Here is a 24,522-nt window from a genome sequence, read left to right on the forward strand (position 1 = left end):
AGGTGACCATTGCCTGGACCACTGTAGTTAAGTCGCGGGTCGAAAGATAGGGGGCAAGTTGTCTGGTCTGTTGGAGATGGAAGAACGATGACCTGGCAACCGCCATGACCTGAGCCTCCATTTTCAAGGAGGCATCCAGGATCACCCCCAGGCTCCTAACTCTCAGAGCCGGTGTAAGCACCGCCCCATCGAGTGTAGGAAGCCTGGGCCCCAAATTCACACTCTCGCGACTCAAGTACAGGATCTTCGTCTTCAAGGGGTTTAACTTCCGCCGACTCTGCCTCAACCATCCAGCCATGGCTTCAAAAGCATGCTCCAGGACATCCGGGGCCGATCCAGGCCACCCGCCCATCAACAGGTATAGCTGGGTGTCAGCAGCGTACTGATGACACCCAAGCCCGAAGCTTCACACCAGCTGGGCGAGGGGGTGCATATAGATGTTGAACAATAACAGGGAAATCACTGAGTGCTCCAGAACTCCCAGCATGTGTCTGGTTTGGATCTCCTGTACGTGCTTGGAAGGGGGGGAAATAATGCAAAGGAGAGGGAAGATGCATGCATGGCTGGTACCTGTTCTTTCTTCCTCCCCTCCCCAGGAGTTTAAAGCAGCCCGGTGGCAGGAGGGGGGGAGTTTTGATTATGGAAAAAGGCAGAGAGGGCAAGAGAGAGAAAAAAATTCACCGGTGCTGTAGCCCTGTTCCTTTTGCAACTGAATTGCACGTCTAGAGATACACGATTGGACCCGCATTGGACACGGATCATTTTACCTTTCGATGAGAAGTGAGTCAAGGGATTGGGTATCCTAAATCTGGCACCCTGAGTGGGGAGGCTCTATCCTGGTTCCCTGCTTGTCTGGATGTCAAAAAAGAAACAGAGCCCAAGCAGGTAGAGCCAGGCTCTGGGAAGAAGCATTTACTTGCTTAGGATTTGAGTCAGGAGGGGCAAGAAAGGTGATGGATGCATTTGGCATACTGATCATTTTCTTAAGGAGCCAGCGTGTGTGTTTGTCAGAAATATCCTGACCTTCTTGGCATTCATTGTGGAGAGCTGTGGGTTTCTTTCAGAAAGCTTTCCTTTGAGAAATTCAAACGCCCAAGTCGGCAGAAAAATAAAATGAACAGAGGCGATGGTGATATTTTTAGATTAAAATAAATGCATGCCCTGGTTCTTGGGAATGCACATCTGTTGATGAGCTGAAGTCTCCGCATGTGTGTTTGTGGAGTGCCTGTTTCATGCTTTGTATTAAAGAGCCCCAGGTTACCTCTTAAGGAAGAGAATCCACAGCAAAGAAATGATTTTTCCCTGCCAGAAGATCCATTGTCGCTGCCGCCTCTGCCTTTAAAAGAAAGTCCATCACACGTCTGTCCTGGAGATCAACGGCTTCGTTGGGAGATAAGGTGGCGATTAATGGAGGATTTGTTCTTTGCCAGAAGAGAATTTTCCCTGAGTAGATAAATAAGGGGTTGAATTCTTACCCTTTCTCAGAAACTTGCCGTAAATAGTATTACCCCCCAGCAGCAGGGAGCGGTCCAAACCTGCCCCTTCGAAGGTCAAGAGACAGAGAAATATCGCTGCTGACAAGGTCCTGCTCCGTGCTGTCACTTTCCAGTTGCATCCGCTGACCAATTTTCATTCAGACCTAAAGAATTGTGGGCAGCTGATTTGTAGCAACGCAGGCACTTTAAGTAGCAAGGAAGTGTCTACGAAAGGGCACTTCTGAAATACAGAAGAGTTGTGTGGCTTCTGTTGCAGCTTGAGGTAGAAGCAGGCTCCAGCCAGAGGGGCATCTAGGCAGGATTTGGGGGGGGGGGTGCGCACAGCCGGAGACTTGGGGACTCATTCCACCCACTAGAGGCTACCTCTTTTGCCTGGGTCCTAGCCTCACATGCCAGACCTCCCCTTTTTACCCCTGTTAACTGCCTTCTTCCACACAAAGGGCTTTTTAAGCCTCTCCACCCGGCAATGGACGAAAATGAATCTGTCTGGTTTTTCTTCTTATTGCTACAGAGATGCTCTTAGATGAGCAAAGCAGTGCCAGCTCCAGATTTTGGGGTGCCCTGGACAGACTGAACTCTTCTGTGCCCCGCTTATGCCCTGCTTATGCCTACCTGAGCCCCCCTTATGCCTACCTGTCCCCTTGGAAGAGGAGACAGAGGGTGAGTAGTACAATAGTCCAGTGCTAACCCAGTTAAAAAACATGACCCTGTTAAAAATCTCCTCAGCAACTGCAGTCTGAAAATGAGTGGCTTAACTCTGACTAATAAAAGCCAGACCCTAAAAAATTATTTTTGGGGGAAGCGCTCATACTCTGAATCTTGGCACATCTGCACAGAAAGGGAGGCTCCCAAATGGACTGTAGCCAAGAGAACCCTTCTTCTGCTTTTAGCACGTTTGTGGGACTCAAAATGCATCCAAAGGGGAAGAGATTTGAAATCAGTCAGCCTGTAGCCAGCATTCTCTCCCTGTACTATTTCAGACAATGCTTCATTAACATGCGGAATTTGCTGCCCCCTTTAAAGAGGTTGGGAAAATTATCCAAGCATGAAAACTTCCATGTACAGAGGCAGTATTCCTCTGTGTATCCAATACCTGAACCACAAAACAAGGAGAGGCCCATTTACTTTGACTGTGTAGACCAGGGGTGGCCAAACTTGCTTAATGTAAGAGCCAGGTAGAATAAACGTCAAACGTTTGAGAGCCGCAAGACGTGATGCATTGAAGTGACGTCAGAGGAAGAGGCGAGTTTGGGGGTTAGTATTTTGAAAGTGGCATCACAGGAAGGGGTGGGGTTTTGGTGCAGTATGCTGGCAGTGACATAATCGGAAGGGGTGGAGCTTGGGAAGAGCCATCACCTGACCTTTGACAAAAGTGATATCACATCCTTGATAGGCTTCACCCCCAAGTCCCCAGGTATTTTCTGAGTTGGACCTGGCAACCCCAACATTGTTATTAAAAATATGAAAGACATAGACTAAAATAAAATAAACTGTACAGCCACGGCGATACTCAGAGACCTCTGGGAGCCACACAATATGTCTAGAAGAGCCGCATGTGGCTCCCGAGCCACAGTTTGGCCACCCCTGGTGTAGACACTAGGTTAGATGGACCTTGGATGTGACCCAGCCTGGTCTGATTAAAATCCAAAATTGTGTTTTTGGAGCATTCCAACTTTCAATTTTTCCCCCCTGGTCTTGGGGCCAGATTGAGAGTCTCTCACTAGATATCTTACACGGAGACGCTCAAGTGCAGGGAGATGCAATGTTAGCCAGGAAGCCTAGTTTTAAAAGACAGAGCTGACGAAAGATTGCTCCTCAGAGGGTTTATTAATTTCATCTTGGCCACCCCAATGGAGAGGTGAAATTGACAGAGGCTTTGGAGACATGATGAAATTGACAAACCTCTGGGAGCCATCTCTGCTGGCTCTGTCTTTTTAAACTGCCCTGCTGTAGAGAGGTGAAATTGACAGAGCCTTCTGGGAGGCGAAGATGAAATTAACAAACCCTCTGAGGAGCAAGCTTTGCTGGCTCTGTCTTTTTAAACTACGCTTCCCGACTAACATTGTGTCTCCCTACACATGAGCATCCCTGGGTAAGATGTCTCGTGCAGAGAGACTCTGAGTCCAAGTAACAAATTAATGCACGGAAAGAATCTCTGTTTGGACTTTAATGCAAGCAAATGCCCCTCTTTCCCTTACAGAAGATGTATGAACTGATCTCATTTTTTAAATCCTTCCATGTCGGGGTGGAGATGGGTGACCCCTTTTAGAATGATTTAAACAAGGGCCTTGTACAGTGAGGCAAACTTGCCAAAAAGGGAACGTACATCACAAAGATGGGTTCAGCTGAAGCAGCAGTCTTACATTCTTCCCCGATGCTTTTAAGTAGCCTTGGGTCAGTGTGAATCAGCCTTGAAACCAAGCTGTTGAGCTGAATGATGGAGAAGGTTGGGGCTGGTGGGTTGGAGCCATGCGGGGATGGGGCAGTCCAAGAGCAAACTGAAGAGGCAGGCCAGAATCAGCAGTCTTTATAGGACTGGCTGGACTGCTGTTGGCTCCAAAGTTCTTTTGGTCCCTGCTGAGTTGATAGTTTCTGAACAGGCAGTCCTGGGATGGGTGAGTGGCCATCCCGAAAGCAATACTTGAAAATATCACGACTTTGTTTCCATAGCAATTTAGAAACCTTCAAATTGCTTAGCACTCAATGGCCAGGATTCAAAGAACCCCTTGTACAGTTTCATATTCCTGAAAGTGTCTTGGAAAGGAAAAGCGTCCCCCCTACCTTGAAGGTGCAAAGTAATGGAAGTGAACCTTAAAACCACTTTGCTGTCTGGCTGGGGGCCATTCAAAGGGGGTGGGAGTCAGATCTCCTGCTGGTTGAGCAAGAGCACCTTAGGCTAGGCTAAAATCAGGGCTTTTTTTCTGGGAAAGGTGGTGGAACTCAGTGGGTTGCCCTCGGAGAAAATGGTCACATGGCTGGTGGCCCCGCCCCCTGATCTCCAGACAGAGGGGAGTTGAGATTGCCCTCCGCGTCACTGAGCCGCACGGAGGGCAATCTCAACTCCCCTCTGTCCGGAGATCAGGGGGCGGGGCCACTGGCCATGTGACCATTTTCAAGACGTTCCGGAACTCCATTCCACCGCGTTCCAGCTGAAAAAAAGCCCTGGCTAAAATAATGCTTTCTGCACTGGCTGTTAGCACAAGAATCCTTCAAAGAACCCCGTCATGTAGGAACAAGCAAAGCGTCTTGCCGGCTCCCGCCAAAGGCTCATCCAGTCCTGCATCCTCTTCCCCACAGTGGCTGACCAGCTGCTCCCAGAAGCAGAGCCTCAGAGGCCAGCACCTCCCTCCCTCTATTGATTTCCTCAAGCAACGGGCATTTGGGGATAGACTTTTTCTCAACGTGGAGGTTCCATTTTGTCCTCCTAGCTAACAGCCACCAGTGGTCGTCTGCTTCATGAATTTGTCTGACCTGCTTTTTAAAGTTTACTTTATTGGGTATCACTACATCCTCCTTAGGGGAATGGCCGTGGCTCAGTGGTAGAGCTTCTGCTTGGCATGTGGAAGGTCCCAGGTTTGTTTCCCGGCGTCTCCAGTTACAAAAGGATCATGCAGCGCATGATGAGAAGGACTTCTGCCTGAGACTCAGAGAGCCACTGCCCGTCTGAGTAGACCATACTGACCTTGATGGGCTGATTCAGTATGAATAAAGATGGGTAGCCCTGTTTGTCTGTAGCAGTAGAAAAGAGCAAAAGTCCAGTAGCCCCTAGAAGACTAACAAAATTTATAGTATTATAAGCTTTCGTGAGCCTACCATCTTATCTAAAAGGTATCTGAAGAATTGAGCTGTGACTCACAAAAGCTCATACCCTACCGCCATTTTTGTTAGTCTTATAACAACAGTATAACATTCAATTTATATACCGGCCTTCAGGACAACTTAATGCCCACTCAGAGCAGTTTACAAAGTATGTCATTATTATCCCCACAACAAAACACCCTGTGAGGTGGGTGGGGCTGAGAGAGCTCTGAGAGAGCTGTGACTGACCCAAGGTCACCCAGCTGGCTTCAAGGGGAGGAGTGGGGAATCAAACCCAGCTCTTCAGATTAGAGTCCCACGCTCTTAACCACTACTAGGGGCTACTGTTCTCTTGCTCTTTTCTACTGATTCAGTATAAGGCAGCTTCACACGCATGTGTGTGTGTTTGTTCACAAATGGCAGCTAGCTCCATGTGTTACGGACTCTTTGAGCTAAGAAGTCCTTCCTTTGGGTCAATCCTGGATCAGCTTTCCATCAGCTCTCCTTGGGGGCTCATGAGTTCTGGTATCTGGAGAGAAAGTTGTCTCTGTCCACTTCTTGCATGTTATTTAAGCTAGACACACTCAAGAGAATCTCAAAAAGATAGAGCTGAAAATCAAGGCTTGCCTAAGGCTTCTGAATGAGTTCACTGCAGAGGTGAGATTTGAACTGGAGATAACAACCCTAGTAAAAAAACCTCTGTCATTTCCCTCTAGATTCTAAGAACATTTGAGGAGAAGAGGAGACAGACCCCCCCCCTTTGTTGTTGTTGTTTGATTTTCCATACGGCTGTAACAAAGCCCCTCCTGGGCTGCGGAGAAACAGCAACTTTAGAAAGAACCAAGTGCAGGGAGCCCTTTGAGAAATACTGTTTCTGATGTGCAGCAAGTGCATGTTAGAAGCAGACTCATGAAAACCAGAGTGGGGTGGATGGTGGAGGGACTTTTATAGCTGGGTTTTCGGGGGGGGGTTAAACAAGAGACAGAGGCCTGTGGTCTTCGGAACAGTGACAGTCATAGGACTCCGGCGTGGGCTTGATAAATAGGAAACTCTGCTTTTGACCCCGCACCGAGGAGGCTTTATTAGCAACCTGGAGAAAAGCACGCCATCAATATCTCTCCCGCCCCCTGTAATGCCGATGCGCCAGGCATAAGGAACAGGACAATTTCCTCTGCGTGTTTCAGCTAAGAGCCACCGCTGGGCCCTCTAAGCTTCTTTGTTCGAAGGCTGTAATTGGGCAAATGGTTGTTTTCTAGATCCAGCAGGATGCTGTAGGAATTCTGCTGAAGGTATGATGGACAGATGTGGCTGGGGTAGGAAAGGGGTTTTTGCCAAGGCCCCAGGGATTTGTGTTTGCTTCCTCCAAAGGTAACAGCAGATGCTTGTGGAGCTTTTCGAGAGTGATTGTGAAGTGTGCCTTTAAAAAAAAAAGCGAATGTGCACAGGCATTTGCTGGAGGTGCTACTGCTGAGACGTCTAACCCCTTCCCTAGGGTCTCTGAATGGGCGACCACATCTGGTCCCTGGTGCTCGAGCACATCATGGCCTATGAGCCCAAAGTGTGCAGTGGACCATGTGGCTCACTTCAGCCGCTAGTTTTGAACAGTTTCTCTTCGTAGCCAACAGAACAAGCATCTGCCCCACGGCGTGGCTGAAGAGTTACTCTACACGTTACTTCTTTTAGGAGTTCTCCGCAGAGTCGACCTGGGCTCTGGGCAGACACACATCACCTCGGGGATTGGCTTCTATAAAAAACAAATAGCATGCAAATGGGCTCAGAAAGCTGCCGCAGGGGGAGGGAAAGCTGCTGCCTTTCTCCCAAGCTTCCCCTCGCCCCCCCCCCATGCAAAAACAGTGTGGAGGGGAGACATTTCCCCAGTTCTGCTGTTCCACGTGGAAGTGGAGCATGCATATGCGGCAGCGGAAAGGGGGAAACTCCTGTCCCGCACTGGGTTTGCACAGGTTGGCTCCGTGGAGAACTTGTAAAAGTAGTAACATGTAGAGTGACTGTAAGGAGGGATGCCGCCACATGATCCGGGCACCCTGTTTTAACACTTGGGGTAGATTAGGATGTGAGTGAGTGGCTGGCTGGCTGGCTCAGGATCAGTCAGGAGTTACGTGGCTGAGCAGAGTTTTGAACCTGGGCCTTCCAAAAGGTCAGCATTCCACCCAGGGCTCATTTCAAGGGGGAATGCGCAGGAACGCAGTTCCGGCAGTTCCCCAAAGAGGTCACATGTCAGGTGGCCCCGTTAGGGTTGCCAGCTCCAACTTGGGAAATTCCTGGAGATCTCGGGGGTGAAACCTGGAGAAACCTGGAGAAAGTGAGGTAGAGTCCACCTGCCAAAGTAGCCATTTTCTCCAGGTGAACTGATCTCTGTGGCCTGGAGACCAGTTGTAATTCCAGGAGATCTCCAGCCACCACCTGGAGGTTGGCAACCCTAGGCCCCGCCCACCTGACTCTCGGCCATTTTGGGCCCGTTTCAGCCTGGATTGGGGCCGAAACGGCCTGGATCGGGCCTCTGACGGATGGTAGATCACTCTCCCACTCAGCAGCGGCCCGATCCTGACCATTTTGGGCCCCTTTCTGGCCATTTTCAGCCTCTTTTTGCCATTTTGGGCCCAATTTCGGCCCTGAATGGCCAGTATTGGGTCCAAAACACCCAGAATAGGTGATGTCAGGGGCTGTGGCATATGCTAATCAGTTATGCTAATGACACACTTCCGGCGATGTCAAGGGGCATGGCATATGCGAATGAGTTTTGCTAATGAATTATGCTAATGAGTTCCTCCAGCTCTTTTTCTACGAAATGACCCCTGATTCCACCACTAGCAAACTGGAACAAAATAGATCAAGATGGGTAGCCATTTTAGTCTGTCTGTTGCAGTAGAAAAGAGCAAGAGTCCAGTAGCACCTATAAGACTAACAAAATGTATGGTAGGATATGAGCTTAACAGCTGGTGAATGACAATGGCAGGTGTGATTGAATAGGGTGGGGTATGCAGAGGGGTAGTGGGTGTGGAGAAATCAGCATTGGTGATGAGACAGGAAGCCTAGGTCTCGATTCAGTCCAGGTGGATGCATTGTCTTGAGCTTCGTTATCGGTTGCAATTCAGCTGTCTCTAATTTCCCTTGAGGCTATTGTCATTCAGCTTCTGTAGTCACTCCACTCTCCAAGATATTAGGACAGATGGACTCACATTCTAGCTGTATCTGAAGAAGTGAGCTGTGGCTCCCGAAAGCTTATACCCTACCACAAATTTTGTTAGTCTTATAGGTGCTACTAAACTCTTGCTCTTTTATACTGGGACAAAATGCACAGCTTTAAAGAATAATAATAGCAATAAATAACTTGTTTTTCGTCTATGCCTCCCAAAGCCTTTCCTTATGGCAGTCTTAGCACAAAGCAGAACCTCTTCATCCTTTGCAAAGAAGGAAGCGATCTGGTAGCCTGGGGCTTCTGCCGGGTGAGAGCATTTTACCGAACAAGTACAAAAAAAGGGCCATAGTCTCCTTCGTGCAATCAAAAGAGGGGACAAAATATCCAAAGAGACTATACAAGCAAAATATCACAAACCTTCAATACTCATTTATCTAATCAGAGAGTTCATTCATAATATTAAAGAGTTCATTCATAATATGAACTGTCAGATATAAACAAACAAGCCGTTGCCAACTCTCCGGGAGCGGTTCTCCCTCCAGGAGCTTTGTTGCCTGTTGGTTGGAACCAATGTGGCCATGATGGGCCGTTGCCTGGAAGAAAACACAAAAGGACATTTGATAAGGAATTATTGTACTTAGGATGGACACTGCTTAATACAGGCTTGATTGTTTATATCTGAAAGTTAATATTATGAATGAACTCTTTAATATTATCAATGAACTCTAATTGGATAAATGAGTATTGAAGATTTGTGATATTTTGCTTGTATAGTCTCTGGATATTTTGTCCCCTCTTTTGAGAGCATTTTACCACCTGCACAGATGGATAAAACACACATTGTCTGCTTGGCAGCTGGAAATAGGCTAATTCACCTCCGTTTTGTCCTTCCACGCTCTGGTAAAACGTTCTCGCCCGGCGGAGGCCCTGCATTGCCAGATTGCTTCATGCTTTGCAAAGGGCGAAGAGGCCTCGTTCTGTGGCTGTATTATTAGGTCTGCGGATAAACCGCATCAGGCCAATAAATCTTCTAGTGCCGTTCAGGAGCTACAAGGTGGTGATGGCCCATCATTTTTTTCTTTTCATGGCGAATAGAAGCAGCAGAGTGTGACCTGGGTCATTGAGGGCACCTGAGGGTTTGGTGGCTCTTTTCCCTAAAGCTGTTGATGTCTACAATGAGTTCACGTCTGGCTTACATCCAGGTCACGGGTGGGAGATCTCTGTCAACCAATGGATGCTTTTACAGGTGAGAGGGTCTTACCTGACCTCGTTGCCTCCTTGATTGGCTTTATTCATAGTGGTTAATTTACAGACTCAGAAGGAAACCGCAGCTTTGTCTGTGGGGACTGGGCTATGCTGTTTTTGCCAGGCACATTACCATTACAAGGAGAGAGCCAGAGGTTTCCAGGTGGTGCTCGCGGGGAGTGGGCATGTTTCTTGTGATGTCTGAGCCGTCCTGGGTGACCGTGAGCGGCAATATGAAGTCTGCTCCAAAGCTAGGATCCAGCACAAATGCAGCTATGGCTCTGGATCTTAGCCTTGAATGAGACTAAGCAGGGCTTTTTTTCAGCTGGAACGCGGCGGAACAGAGTTCCGGCACCTCTTGAAAATGGTCACATGGCCGGTGGCCCCACCCCCTGATCTCCAGACAGAGGGGAGTTCAGATTGCCCTCCGTGCCAGTGGCGCGGAGAGCAATCTAAACTCCCCTCTGTCTGGAGATCAGGGGGCGGAGCCACCGGCCATGTGACCATTTTCATGGAGGGCAATTTAAACTTTAAAAAACTCCCCCCCCCTTATTCCAGCTGACCCAAAGTGATGTCATTGTGCAGTCCTGAGTTCCACCGCCTCTTTCCCCAGAAAAAAAGCCCTGAGACTAAGCATGGTGAAGACTGGCAACCAGGTTTCCCTGTAAGGGGCCTGTTTCTGTATTTGAATGACGAGTATGCCCGGTGAACGGATTGTTTAAGTGTTGCCAGTTTTAGCCATTCATGGACCATCCCACACCTCCTGTTCATTCTTGGGGCAACCTGTTTCCTCTCTGTTGTTCTCCTTCCCTGGAGTAAGGCAGGCCAGCCCAGTTTGCGCATGGCACGTCCAAAAAAAAGGGTGTTACCTAATGAGGAGGTCTCCTTGCGAGTTGGGGGAATTAGCGTGCAAGGAGAGGCAGTGGGAGGTGGGTAACTTAATGATATCTCCCCCTATGTCTACGAGGATTGTCCCTGCTAGAGAACTCTTTTTAATAAGCAGACAGATGTTCAACCCAAAAGGTTTTTTTACTGAAAATAACAAAGGTAAATTGCACACAAAAACACAAAGCACACACACAGAGCTTAACTAGAAAGCAGTGGTGAAAAATGGATAAGAGTTTGAGGGATTGGGTGATGGTTGCCATCCAGAAGTCGGTGTCCAGGAGAGAGAGCGTTGAGCGGCCAGCAGGTCAATACAGGAGAGCTCGGACAGAGGTCGGAGGGTGGATGCTGGATCCGAGACCATGCACACAACTATCGTGGAGAAGTAGTCTAGATATACTGTGGAACGTAGCTTGGGGCAAGATTACGTCTTCTACCCCCAAAATAATGACTTGATGGTTGTCTCTGGGACAAAACGAGCTGGAAGATTGTCTCCCAGGTGGGACAATAAACCGGCGAGCTGTCTCTGGGTGAGACAATGAAACTAGGAAGGTTTGGTAAAGTCTTCCCAGGCGGAACTAAGTGATGCCTGATGACCTGCGATGTATGGGTGAGTGAGGCTCTCAGAACCCTGAGTCTCCTGAGAATGGGAGAGTGGATAAGGGAAGATTGGTAGGGGGCATTTAGGTGATTAATTCAGGAACTCCGGGAAGACCCTGTTGTCTTAGGATCTTTGCACATCTCTTGGCCATGGGGGTTGAAAGCTGGCCTCACCTGACATCTTACGTGCTAGTAATTGTCTGTCTCCTGGCCGAGATCTAGCAAGGATAGCCTGCTCACCCCTTTGGCTCTTCCTAGGAAACTCGCAGCCACGGGGCAGCTCCTGGAAGGGCTGGACCAGTCTGCCTTTCTCTTTGCTTTCATAAGCTATAATTGTTACCTCTCCCCACCCCCCCACTGCTGCTTCCTCTTTTACGTAGCTGGGAATCCTGTTTCTTTTTTATCATTGATGTCAAAGCAGGAATCCTTTATAATGATACTATGAGTCTCTACACAAGACACCTCAGCGTGTGTTCATCAAGTGTAGACACAATGTTATCTGGGGAAATGTAGTTTAAAAAGACAGAGCCGGCAGAGATCTCTCCTCAGAGGGTTTGTTAATTTCATCTTCACCTCCCCCAAGGCTCTGTCAATTTCACCTCTCCAGTCTCTGTGTGGGGATCGCAACCAGAGGGCAGCCAGGAATGGAAATGGGCTGGAGCTGCCTTCCAGAGCCGGACTTGGACCTGGAAAGGTTATAATGGGCTGAAGTTTCCCTTCTGGCATTTCACAGCCCCTTCACACAGCTCCAGTGTATAGCAAAGCCTTTGCCCTGCCATCAGCTCTGTCTTTTTAAACTATCCTTCCCGGCTACCATTGCATCTCCCATCCCATGTCCTTCACATGTCAGATGTCTTGTGCAGACATTTTGTTAGTCCAATCAGGGAAAAACGCTGACTGCAGTTAAGTCCCCAAAAGGGAGCATCCATGTCAAAAACTGGGATTCTCGAATTGTGACCGCAAAATTCACAGGCATGCCTGTGTTTGGGCTGCACTCATGTTTTGACATCTAGAGGCAGTGAGCCCAGTTGAGCGGTCCAGAGCCGTGAAAGTCTGACGTACCCCTGTGCAATATCCAGGAGCTCTTCGGCAGGCAAGTGGAGGGTTTCCCCGAAACAAGTAAGTTTTTGAAAAAGCTGCTGCTTTACTCCGTCAAAGACCATCTCTTCCTTCCTACCGGCATTTTTTTTTTGTCTTGTGCCTGCTAACTGCTGCCTCCCTGGGCGCCAGCCCCAGGACAGAGATGAGCAACTCAGATGGAAGCGATCCAAGATGGCTTTCAGATATCGTGGAATTGCAGCCTGCGTGGCTGAAATTAAACCAAAGGAAATAATTCTGGACAGGAAAAAACAACCATTAAAAAGGAGGAAAATTGCACATGCCTTTTATGGTGGCCGCAGCCCGCAGCTTTTCATTGCTCTGCCACCAAAGATGATCGCTACTTTAGGGTGCAGACGGATGACCTTGTCTGCCGCTAGCCTATCGTTTGGGTTGCCTTTGATAGAATAACTGGGAAGGAGGACTCACTTGTATTGCAGGCCAACAGGGGCCTGGAGTAAAGAGGCTGTCCTTGAAAGCTTCTGAAGAATAATGAAAGTGTCTTTCGCACATTCCAGGTGCTTCATAGATGTTCTCTTATCATAGCTACTACAGCATTGTCAGTTGGGCCAGTATTTCTTATTTCTAGGGAGAAGAGTGCTTGTCTAAAATGGACAGGTAAGATTCGAACCAGGGACTCCCTGATCGTTAAACCACCATTCATAAACCACTATAAAACACCATCCATGTGGGCCATTAAAGTTATGCAAGCAGATTATTATTATTATTATTATTATTATTATTATTATTATTATTATTATTATTATTATTATTATTATTAGTTGTATAGCATTTTCATAGTTCAAAGCATATTAACATAGTCAGGGGTTTTTTTCTGGGAAAAGAAGTGGTGGAACTCAGTGGTGGAACTCAGGACTGCACAATGATGTCACTTTGGGTCAGCTGGAACAAGGGGGGAGTTTTTTAAAGCTTAAATCGCCCTCGGCGAAAATGGTCACATGGCCGGTGGCCCCGCCCCCTGATCTCCACTAGATTGCCCTCCCCATCACTGGCGCAGAGGGCAATCTAAACTCCCCTCTGTCTGGAGATCAGGGGGTGGGGCCACCAGCCATGTGACCATTTTCAAAAGGTGCCAGAACTCCGTTCCACCGTGTTCCTGCTGAAAAAAAGCCCTGAACATAGTCACCTTTACAACAGCCCTATAAGGTAAACCAGCATTATTATCCCCACAATGCAGCCAGGGGGGGGGGGCGTTCTAAGCTACCAAGTGATTTTATGGCAGAGAGGACATTTAAACTTGGGATTCCCCTCATCATAACTTGTTCTTAGGCTTTAATTTCAGGCAGCGTTTAGTTCTGGAGAACGTGTAAATAAAAGTGAGTGCCCTTGAACATGTGCAAAGTGTCAGAGTCCTGACTGCATTCCTATGGTTTTAGAAGCAAGAGCTTCAAGTGTACGTGGAGAATTTTCTGTCTGTTGCCGAATTCAGCATTCTGATTTCATCAGTTTTTCCGAGCCCCCTCACTTCCTCTGTTCTTTTTCCCCAACATCGTAACTTGTTGAAATTAACACTGTGTGTTTTGTGCTTGTTGTGTAATGTTGTTCCCATCCTTTGCTGTGTGTTTTAGCAACTGCTGTCCGGGGCTGGTATTTGCCCTATTGGAAGGCCACATAGAAGCTTTTTGGAAGTGACTCATATCAGCCCGGCAGCAGATAAATAAGGAGTTGGCTGTGTTTACAAGCCATCTTGGCAGATGTTCCAAATGGGCCTGTGTGTATGCTGGCTGCCGCCCCCTTGATGTCTTAACACGAGCCTCAAAAGGCCTATGGAGGTTCAACACACCAGTTCTCTGCACTGGCCAGTGTGTGCAGCTGCTTCTTTCTGAAACGCTGCATTGCTTGCGTCCACATTCTCTTTTTGCCAAGGTTGGAAATCCTGCTTGCGAAATACCTGCTGCGATTCTTTACTGAAAAGCCCTTCCTTTGGACGGCTGCTGGCTGGGAGTTCGAGTTGACCTTTTTTGAAACAACAACCCTGCGCCATAGGTTCTCTCTACACAAGACATCTTACACGGGGATGCTCAAGTGACTCACTTTCTATGTGGTCTTATTTCAAGTGTCCTCCGTCTCCTAGCAGTGCATGTGTATCCCCAGTGGGAGAACAAGTGTAAGATCTCTCACTTGACCCTACTCGTGTAAGATTGTTTAGAGAGACTTGTAGAGACATCTGACAAGACATTTGACACTTGTTCTTCACGTGTCGGGAGACGCAATGTTAGTTGGGAAGCATAGTTTTGAAAGACAGACCCGGTGGAGATTTCACCAGAGAGGGCGGATTCTCTCACAGCCCTCCGATGCCTCTGGTGTCTTCCCTTCCGGGAAGCTCAGTCACTTCAAAGTTTTAAGCTACGAGGGTGGCAAGGCAAAGGCTCCAGAAGGGGAAACAGTCTAGCACAACAGAGGTGGTGGAGGGCTATGAAAGAATCCCCTCTGGACTGATCTCCGCTGGCTCTGTCTTTCAAAACTATGCTTCCCAGCTAACGTTGTGTCTCCCGACACTTGACGGGCACGCACCCAGGCGTCCCTTGTTGAGAGGCTTTGAGAGCCAATCTACCAGTGATGCCTGGCACAGGTTGGACTCTTGTCAGCTTCCCTCAAGTTTTGATGGGAAATGTAGGCATCCTGGTTTTACAGCTTGGCTCTCCATTACAGCTGCAAGACCAGGATGCCTGCATTTCCCATCAAAACTTGAGGGAAGCTGACAAGTGTCCAACCTGTGTCAGGCATCACTAGTAGCTTGGCTCTCAGTGACCTTGGTTATCTGGTTTGATGAGGAGGTAAAATCACAATCTTCACCTGCTTTGCTCTGACGCCGCCGAGCCCTTGGCACTGCTGCCACCTAGACACTCAAGCCGGAATTGCAGGCGCTCCTTGTCACTAAACAGAAGGAGTTAAAGAATGCGAGGCCAGTTAGGTGCCTTGGGCGTGTGTCCTGTCCCCGCCTCTCCCCCAAATAATATGGCAAGCCTTTTGATGCGACTTTCCGAAACGCAGCTTGAGAAAGGGCTCAGGCATTCAGAGCCAGGCAGCCCGTAATCCCAGTGGACTAATGCCATCTCTTTGCATTAACCCAAGGGGGCTATTTAGAGCCTGGCTACAGTTGACATTAAGCAAAATACCCACCAGTTTTTTTTGGGCGGGGGGCGTTATTAATTAATTTAATTTAATTTATTAGATTTATATTCCGCCCTCTCCACACCAGCAGGCTCAGGGCGGATTAGAATTTACATACATTTAAAATACATCTAACAATGACACAGTTTAAAATTATAAATATATAAACATCCTAACATTTAAAATACATATATATATACATACACGTATACTCAGCGGCATAATAAAATGCACTATGTGCATACACAAGGCACCTCCATTTCACCTCACCAGAGCATTTACAGTGGAGCTCAACAGATGTAGGATGTCGCTAGTGGGGAGGGCAGAGACCATGCTCGACTAGACAGGGGGGATTCCGCCTAGCATCAACCATACGCCTGGCGGAACAGCTCTGTCTTACAGGCCCAGCGAAAAGACAGTGAATCCTGCCAGGCCCTGGTCTCATTAGAGCATTCCACCAGGCTGGGGCCAGGACTGAAAAGGCCCTGGCCCTGGTTGACGCCAGGCGGGCCTCCCTGGGGCCAGGGACCTTCAGCAGATGTTTGCCATTAGAGCGAAGAGTCCTCTGAGGCTCATATGGGGAGAGGCGGTCCCGCAGATACACCGGTCCCTGTCCACATAGGGCTTTATAGGTTAATACCTAGTTATCTAGTGTTCCAGTTCTCTTGTTCACCAGGGACAATTCCTGTTTTCTGGGACATGTGCTTGGTAAATCATTGTGCCCGTTCTTGCCGTTTGGGGGAGACCTTGACCTTTTAACCTCGCTACATATTCCCCCGCCCCTGCTTGAATTTCAAGAAACCGAATCTTTGGGGGAACAGATGTACCATGACTCTACATTGCGCTTATGAACTCTGCGGCCCCCTGCAGCCTGCCATTTCCTCACACCGCAGCCAACATGACTCACCGCAAACGGTTAAGTGGGCTCACTTATTAACAGACTATTGAGCCTTTTTCATGTACTTTTGCCTGAAAGAGAAGGGACCCTCTTTGCTTTGAGAATAATGCAGGACAGCCCCTTGCGGGAAACATGGAGGGGTGGATGTTTTCATGATTTCCCCAGGGAAGTCCCTTGATCCTTTGAGGCTTCTTCTTCCCCTCTGAAGTGGTTCTGTCGAGATACAGTGCAACCTCTTCAGCGAGAGCCCAAGTACAGGGGGAGATCTGTGACCAGACGGGAACAGCCCAGCAGGCCTGCCTTGAGTCAGGACTGGAAGAACGGAGCCGTTCGTTGTTTACAGCAGTTGTGGGGATGCATCGAGCAGAGACGTTTGGCGCTGAGAATGGGAAGTACACCACAGAGTCCCTGTTTTCATCTCTGAAATGTTCGTGGAGCAACTGCAGTGTCTTGTTCCTCACTCCCAGGCCTACAAACGTGGCAGATGTTCCCCCCTTTCCTTACTGTCTTGGTTGCTGAGCATGCAAATAGGTCTGAGCCTACCGGGGGGGGGGGGGTAAAGGAAAGGAGCCTTATGCCTCTCTGTAGATCCTTGCAGAGAAGGGTGTTGGGCAAGAGACTGTCCCAGGAGGAAGATTGCCGGTCTCCCATGCCTAGTCTGTTACTTTCTCTCAATTTTCTTACGGTACCAACAAAACGATTATGCAGGGAAGGGGAACTGGGGCTGTCGGTCATCCCTTTGGAAGGCTGCAGGCTCCATTTTATTTGGTGTATATTCTGATCATGATATCTTTGCATGAAAGCAAAGGTCACTCTAAAACCTTTTTTCTGCAGGAAGTCAATATAAATTGTCCTAGTTCTGGAATATCTCAGTGGGTCGCAGTGGGGGATAAATGCAATCTGGGCAAAGCTCTGGCAGGGTAGCTGGCTAGGTTTGGAGAAGGCTCACTGAGGCTGTACCACTTCAGATGGAAGGAGAGAGACTCCTACAACTAGAGAAAGTTTTCTGCCAAGAAGAAGGCTACACTAGAACTCTTTCATCTGGTGGTTTTCTATATGGAGGGGATGTTTTGGGTACAGGAGCTTTTGGCCATACGAGGCTCCATTTGTAGTCTGGAGAAACCCTCCCCCTTATGAGACTCCCTCTGCAGTGGCACAGCCCAGATGCTGGAAGCAAGAATTCGGGCTAACTTTCCAAGAAACTGGCGGTCTCTACCATGGTGATACAGAAGCCAGAGTCTCTTGTGGAGAGTTTTTTTCTCAGCCTGTTTTCATGGGACAATACATGTTTTATGGCTATGTTATAAATCCTCCCAAAGCAGGCTGTATATAGTGAAAACTATCAGCTACTGTACGGCTCAGGAAAGGCAAGCCTGTAAACTATAGCAAAGGAGAAATGACACTTCCTCTTCTCCGAAGTCTAGAAGATTAGAAAGCAGAAATGAAAGGTGACCTTCTACAAATGGATGCTAACGTCTGGGCTATAAACCATCATGCAGCTGACATGGACCTTCCGGCAAAGAACGCCCATCGGGGTTCTTAGTGGCGCAGCAGGGGGGGAAGGAAGTCTTGGAAAGGCTGGGAGCCAAGGCGGGCAAGGGACGCTGCACTCGGCAGCAAAAGGTGAACCAACAGTGGCACATTTGTAGAATTGGTGCCGCTGCTTGATTGCTGAAAGATCTGGGAGGGGGCACTTTGAGGTTTAAACGGGTGGCTGGCAAAACCCCTTATTGTTATAATTCCACCATCAGTGTGCACAGCACTGTATGGAGTGCAAGAGGACAGTTCACTCCCCAAAGAACTTACAGTTTAAAATACTTCACCTTCTGAAAGTATCTTCCCAACAAACTACTCTCCTCCTATAGTTTTGCTTCTCAGAAACATCCGTTGCTGGAAAAGCTGAACACCCCCAGCACTTGATCAGCATTTGGTCAGCACTTCACATGGTGTGGGGTCCCAGTTACTTGCCGGTGGATGGCTACCTTGCAGCCAGATGGCTGGGACCCCACGTGGTGTAGCGATTTGAGCGAAAAGCTATGGCTGGACAGACCCGGGTTCAAATCCCTGCTCACCCAGGAAGCTCACTGGGTGAACTTGGGCCAGTCATTCTCTGCCTAACCTACCTCCCAGGAGTGTTGTGAAGAGGCTGGAGAAGCAGTTGTTGATAGCTTAAGGCTTTTTGGAGGAAGGGCAGGAGAGAAGTGCAGCAGGTACGTTTGCAACTGTCATGATGAACACTTAAGTCACAACTTTAAAGTGGAGAGAGGAGGTTGAGAGCCAGTTTGGTGTAGTGGTTAAGAGCGTGGGACTCTAATCTGGAGAGCCGGCTTTTATTCCCCACTCCTCCGCTGGAAGCCAGCTGGGTGACCTTGGGCTAGTCACAGCTCTCTCAGAGCTCTCTCAGCCCCACCCACCTCACAGGGTGTTTTGTTGTGGGGATAATAATGACATACTTTGTAAACCGCTCTGAGTGGGCATTAAGTTGTGCTGAAGGGCGGTATATAAATCAAATGTTGTTGTTATATGGAGCAAAATGTTAAATAAGAATATTTCTGACTTGGCATGGGAAAGAATAACATACAGTATCTTAGAAACTTGAAAGAGAAGCTTTAGAAATTACTGTACTCCTGACATTTGACTCCTGATGAAATCCTGCCATAATACATAATATTTGTGATAAACTTCATGTCAAAAATGTTCTGAAGTAAAAGATTTTTTTCACATGTGCTAGGGTTGTACCACCTACTAAAACCTTGGGGGGAGTCTGACGTACAAACAGGTCAGGTGCTTCTGTTTGAACTTCTGCATGTATGTTGAGAGTCTCTTGATAACTGGAAATATATTCAACTGACTTAGAACCTGTTGGCGGCTGCCAGAATTATAGCAGCTATACACTTTGGCGTCAGTTGTGTTTACCTTCCCTCTCCAAAAAGTTTACTAAATCTCAGAGTCTAGTCGAGATGGCTGAACTTATTGAGCAAACTCAACAAATCCGTGATAAGATTAGAAACGTTCTCAGTAAACTGGCAGCGTTTTATTAACCTAATGAAAACACATTATAATATGAATATTAATTTATTCTAGACACTTTCAATTGTGCAAATGTGTGTTTTTGTACAGTAGTTCTGCATCTGTCTGTCTGTCCATCCATCCATCTCCTGACCTGGACGGCCCAGGCTAGCCTGATATGTGTGTGCTACGTGCCATCAAGTCGCTTCCGACTTACGGCGACCCTGTGAACGAAAGGCTTCCAAAATGTCCTATCGTGAACAGCCCGGAAAATCCACAACAACCATGAACAAGCTTGCTCAAATCTTGCAAACTGGAGGATGTGGCTTCCTTGATTGGGTCATGCCATCTCATTCTGGGTCTTCCTCTTTTCCTGCTGCCGTCAACTTTTTCTGTGGGGTAGCCATAAGTCGGCTGTGACTTGACAGCACTTCACACACTCACAGATATAGATGGATGTACTACCAGGTCCCACCAAAATTTTAACGAAGGAATTTTTTTAATGAATACAGAAGTAATATCCATACTTTCTAAATGGAACCTGCATGTGTATCTGTTTGGAAAGGTGCCGTTTGGCTGCCTCCTAGAAGCTTAGGACTGGGTGGTATCGGTGACTACATGATGGCTTCCCTTGGCCTGATCAGACGGGGGAGGGGAGCAGCTCTTCTGAGAGTTTGACATTTTTCAAGATGTAAGAAATAGCCATTCACTCTTTAATGATTCTGACATGCATGCAATGTGTCAGTGTGCATCTTTTCTGTACATCGTGCTGTGTCTTGGTAGTATAATGGTTGGAATTCTGTACTAGGACTGGGGAGTCCACTGATAAAATCCTCTCTCAGCCCTGCAACTGCCTGGGTGACCTTGGATCAGCCCCCCAGCCTTACTTGCCGGCACGGGGGGTGCATGCTGTCCTGAGCTCCTTGGAAGAGAGGCTGGATAAAAATGTGATGGACAGATGTGGTTGTGGGTGACTGCTACCTGCCGGTTTGTGGGGGCAGCAAAATAATCGAGTGACCCTCCCCGCCCAAAGCTGTCTGAGAGCCAAGCTACAAGTGACGCCTGACACAGGTTGGACACTTGTCAGCGTCCCTCAAGCTTCGATGGGAAATGTAGGCGTCCTGGTTTTACAGCTTGGCTCTCCATTACAGCTGCAAGACCAGGATGCCTACATTTCCCATCAAAACTTGAGGGACGCTGACAAGTGTCCAACCTGTGTCAGGCGTCACTTGTAGCTTGGCTCTGAGCCTGTTCCAAGTTCTAGGGCAGAGGTGACAGACGTGAGACCTGGCGTTCAGTTGGACCCTGCACTCTGCACAAGTGAATAAATCACCTTGAGGGGTAGTAAGAGCCAGCGTGATGTAGTGGCTAGAGCGATGGACTAAGATCCAGGGAACCCAGATTTGATTCTCCGCTTTATCACAGAAGCTTGCTGGGTGACCTTGGGCCACTTACAAACTCTTAGCCTAACCTACCCCACAGGGTTGTTGTGAGGAACAGCTGAGGGAGAGGACAACACCATAAGCTGCTTTGGGTTCCTATTGGGGAGATAGGCGGGGTATAAAAAGTTAAATAAATAAATAGCAAGTTGATGCTCTGAAGAAGCACAGGGACTTTCTCCCTGGGGCTGTTGTAGGGTTGCCAACCTCCAGGCAGTGGCTGGAGATCTCCTGGAATTACAGCTGGTCTCCAGGCCACAGAGGTGAGTTCACCTGGAGAAAATGGCTACTTTGGGGGGTGGACTCTATGGAATTATGCCATGCCGAGGTCCTTTCCTCCCCAAACCCCACTTTCTCCAGGTTTCTACAGGTTTCACCCCCCCCCCCCCAGATCTCCAGGAATTTCCCAACTTGGAGCTGGTAACCCTAGGCTGTTGTTGTACAGTGTGTGACATACCCTTGGGAATAGTGCTCATGCTGTTAATGTTGACAACCACGAGGTCACTTGCCAGAGCATTACAATTCATGGCCTTTGGCAGTTCGCACCAAACTGTAAACCATAGGCCATATTATAGGTTCAGCAGAAGGGGTAAGTGGGACTTTACAACCCACCGGCTTCCCTGCGACTTTAGAGTAAGTGGTTGTGACTGCAGTGCTAAAAAAACTTGTTTTCTGATTGGCTGGTGGTGGCAGTTTGGAAAATATGGTGGGGACGAAGCAACGTAAGAGGATTTCTGCTATTTTTGTATATGGATTTTCCTGGCAAATGAATCCATCCTGCCTGCTGACTTGCTCTTTGCAGCCACAAGTTGAAGGGGCTGGGTTGCTCCTGTGCCATATAATGTGCTTATTTTGCAAGATACCAAAGCCACTAGCAGGCGAGTGGAACAGAAATCAAGTGGAGCCTTTAATATTTAACCGAGTTTATTCAAATGTAAGCTTTGGTGACCTCACTTTTTCCAATGCACATGAAATGAAAATTTGACATGAACATTTATTTCAAAAATCGCAGGGAGGGGGAAAGGAGGGGTGAGACGGAGTTGTGGCAGAGAGAGAAGGACTGGAAGTCACTGGTTGTTTACACTTCACAAATGATGGGAGCAATTTCAGGGCTTCCCATTTATTTTTTATTTATTCGAAATGCTTTTATCCTGCCTCCTCTCTGCAAACTCAAGGCAGAAGAGCAAAAGGGGACACAAACGTCACAAGTGTCCAGCAATCAGGGAAAACTAGTACACAAATTTAAGCACACAATTAAAAATATATATATTAAAAAGTGTAACAAGCACAGTCAAAGACAGTTTCTCCTCCACCTAGTGCCCTGTGGATCAAAACACTCTTACATGCCATCCTGCAGAAAGCAAATGAAGGTACCCTCCACACCCATCCCTGCAGCCTAATCCAGAGGAATGGACCTACCACGGAGAATGCCCCACCACCAGACGCTCCCATGGGGTTCAGAGACAGAGAGATAAACCAAGGCCTTTTTAGGTCGGGACAGACCAAATTCCAGAATTCTGCCCTGCGCTCCTTTCTTTTCCTCCTCCTTAGTTGATTTTTACCTTCAAAGTGTTTCCTTGGATAGAAATGATATCCTCAGTAAATTAATACCTTAGGCCTAGTTTAAAAGAAATTGTAGGATGTGGTCCCGTACCTCCTCAAAACCAGACTTTAAAGAGACAGAGTACCCTTTCATAGGAGAAGATTGTCGATCCAGTGTTGCAGACACTCTTGCCACGCACAGTTTACATCACTTGTGCACATGAGAAAGTGACTCTTGCAAATGTAGGCATCCTGGTCTTGCAGCTGTAATGGAGAGCCAAGCTGTAAAACCAGGACGCCTACATTTCCCATCAAAACTTGAGGGAAGCTGACAAGTGTCCAACCTGTGTCAGGCGTCCCTTGTAGCTGGGCTGTGAGGCATTTACACCAAAGGTTGAGTCAGGGCTTGCACTGGTGTGTTCTATCTTGAAATGTTCCTGTGCAGTAAAGAAAAGCCTGCCTTCTCTCTCTCTCTCTCTCTCTCTCTCTCTCTCTCTCTCTCTCACACACACACACACACACACACACACACACAAAACCCCAGCGCAGTGGAAGAGAGGTGGTTCTTCCTATCTTTGTGTGCTGTGCCAATTTTGTGTTTGCAAGCAGTTTTTAACAGAATGTGGCCTCCCAGTTGTCTGTCTGCAGTTCATCTGGCCAACCACCACTTCCCTCAGAATATGTGACCTGGATTGAAGAGCTATCTACCCTCAGAGGGATCCCCTCCTGCATTTAATTCCTTGTTACTTGCTGTCATGGTCTTTACGTTGGAAGGGAGCCATGCCGGTGCAGTGACTCATGAAGAGATGCTCCGGGCAGCCTCCTTGCAGGACAGCTAATGCTGCTTTCTGTTGCAGGACAGCCAATGCTGCTTTCTAATTACTCAAGCAACAGAATGTATAGCAATGCATTATTTTTCATACAAGTACTTACAAAAGTTGTAGGTGGCTGGTATCTTCCTCGAACTCCCTCCCCTGCTCAGAAGGGAGTGCTACTTCTAAGACTGCCTGTTACAACATGTACAAGCCTTATCTAAAGGCTTACAGAATTACTGTGTTTCAATCTGTATAAATGTGCATGCACATAATTACTTGATCTGTGGCCTGAAACCCCGTGGAGTTCATTACCAAGCATGGAAAATTCCTTTCCATGTGCTAAAACCGTCTTCTTTTGTCTTTTCTCTTCTAGTGTTCATCATGGGATCTGGGCTTTTGGTCTACCCTTTTGGTCTTGGTTCTACAACTGTGCGGAGACACTGTGAGAATTCAAGCCTCTACTATGCAGGAGATTGCCAGATTGGCTGGGGGTACATGTTGGCGATCGTCGGCGTCATGCTGTCCGTCTTTTTGCCGTTCTTTGCAAAATATGCACCAAAAGAGCATGCCTCTCCGACTCCAATACCCACAATTTTATAGTATTTTATTTGTACCTAACTATAGACAAATTCTGTCTGCAACCGAAGGACAGCAAAACTGTTAAAGCACTTCCTTTTTTAGCCATGGTGCTAAAGAGAGATGGAATCAGACACTACAAAGATCCAAAGTGCGCAGCTAAGTCTTCCGTACAGATGAAATATCCACCACTCTGGACCCGCAACAAAGTCTGATCAGCTGTTGAGAATGCTGCAGAGAATGGCTGAATGCTTCAGGAAAAAAAAGGAGAGAGAAATCTGTGTTTGTCCTCAAGATATCTGTCTACCTCCCAGTTTCTTTTTTGTGTTTCAAGATCTTTTGTAAAGCCTCACCTCACTTTTTATATCTTATTAAATGTCAGGATTTTTGAAACCCCGTTGTTTGGAACCTGACAGGGCTATTTTGTTAGAGTTTATTTATACAATAAGTGGAGACCTTACAGATCTAGTTTAGTAGGGGCAAGTTGTGTGCGAAAAAAGTGCGCCCTTTTGTTCTCTTTTGTTTTGTAAATTGGTACATACCAATAAGGTGCCTGGATATTGAAAATGTACAGGCTTGTCTTTTCGTATGGTCAAAGCATGAATCTCTGGACCGACCGCAACGTGATTGAGCTCATCTTTGACTAAAGAGGTGTGTCTGTTTCTAAAATACTTGGCCAATATTCAGGGGTGGCATTTCAGATTTTATCTGAACATCTGCCGATACCCAAGTCAGAACACCGTGGTCTGTCTAGCACTAACTTGTCTGCCCTGACTGCCAACGGCTCTCCAAAGTCTCGGGCAGAGGAAGGTCACAGCCAACACCTGCC

At 47.7% G+C, this 24,522-nt stretch overlaps 1 protein-coding gene across 1 annotated transcript in view; it reads left to right on the forward strand.

The window, feature by feature from the left end:
- LHFPL7 (LHFPL tetraspan subfamily member 7) overlaps positions 1 to 24,236 on the forward strand; it is a 103,250-nt gene extending 79,014 nt beyond the window's left edge. Inside the window, exon 3 of the mRNA XM_055001771.1 lies at positions 23,491 to 24,236. Within this exon, the coding sequence (XP_054857746.1) occupies positions 23,491 to 23,717 (227 nt within the window). The 3' untranslated portion in view covers positions 23,718 to 24,236. The remainder of the gene's footprint in view (positions 1 to 23,490) is intronic.
- Positions 24,237 to 24,522: the final 286 nt, after the last annotated feature.

This window comes from Eublepharis macularius, chromosome 17, assembly GCF_028583425.1.
Source record: "Eublepharis macularius isolate TG4126 chromosome 17, MPM_Emac_v1.0, whole genome shotgun sequence".
Taxonomy (NCBI): Eukaryota; Metazoa; Chordata; class Lepidosauria; order Squamata; family Eublepharidae; genus Eublepharis; species Eublepharis macularius.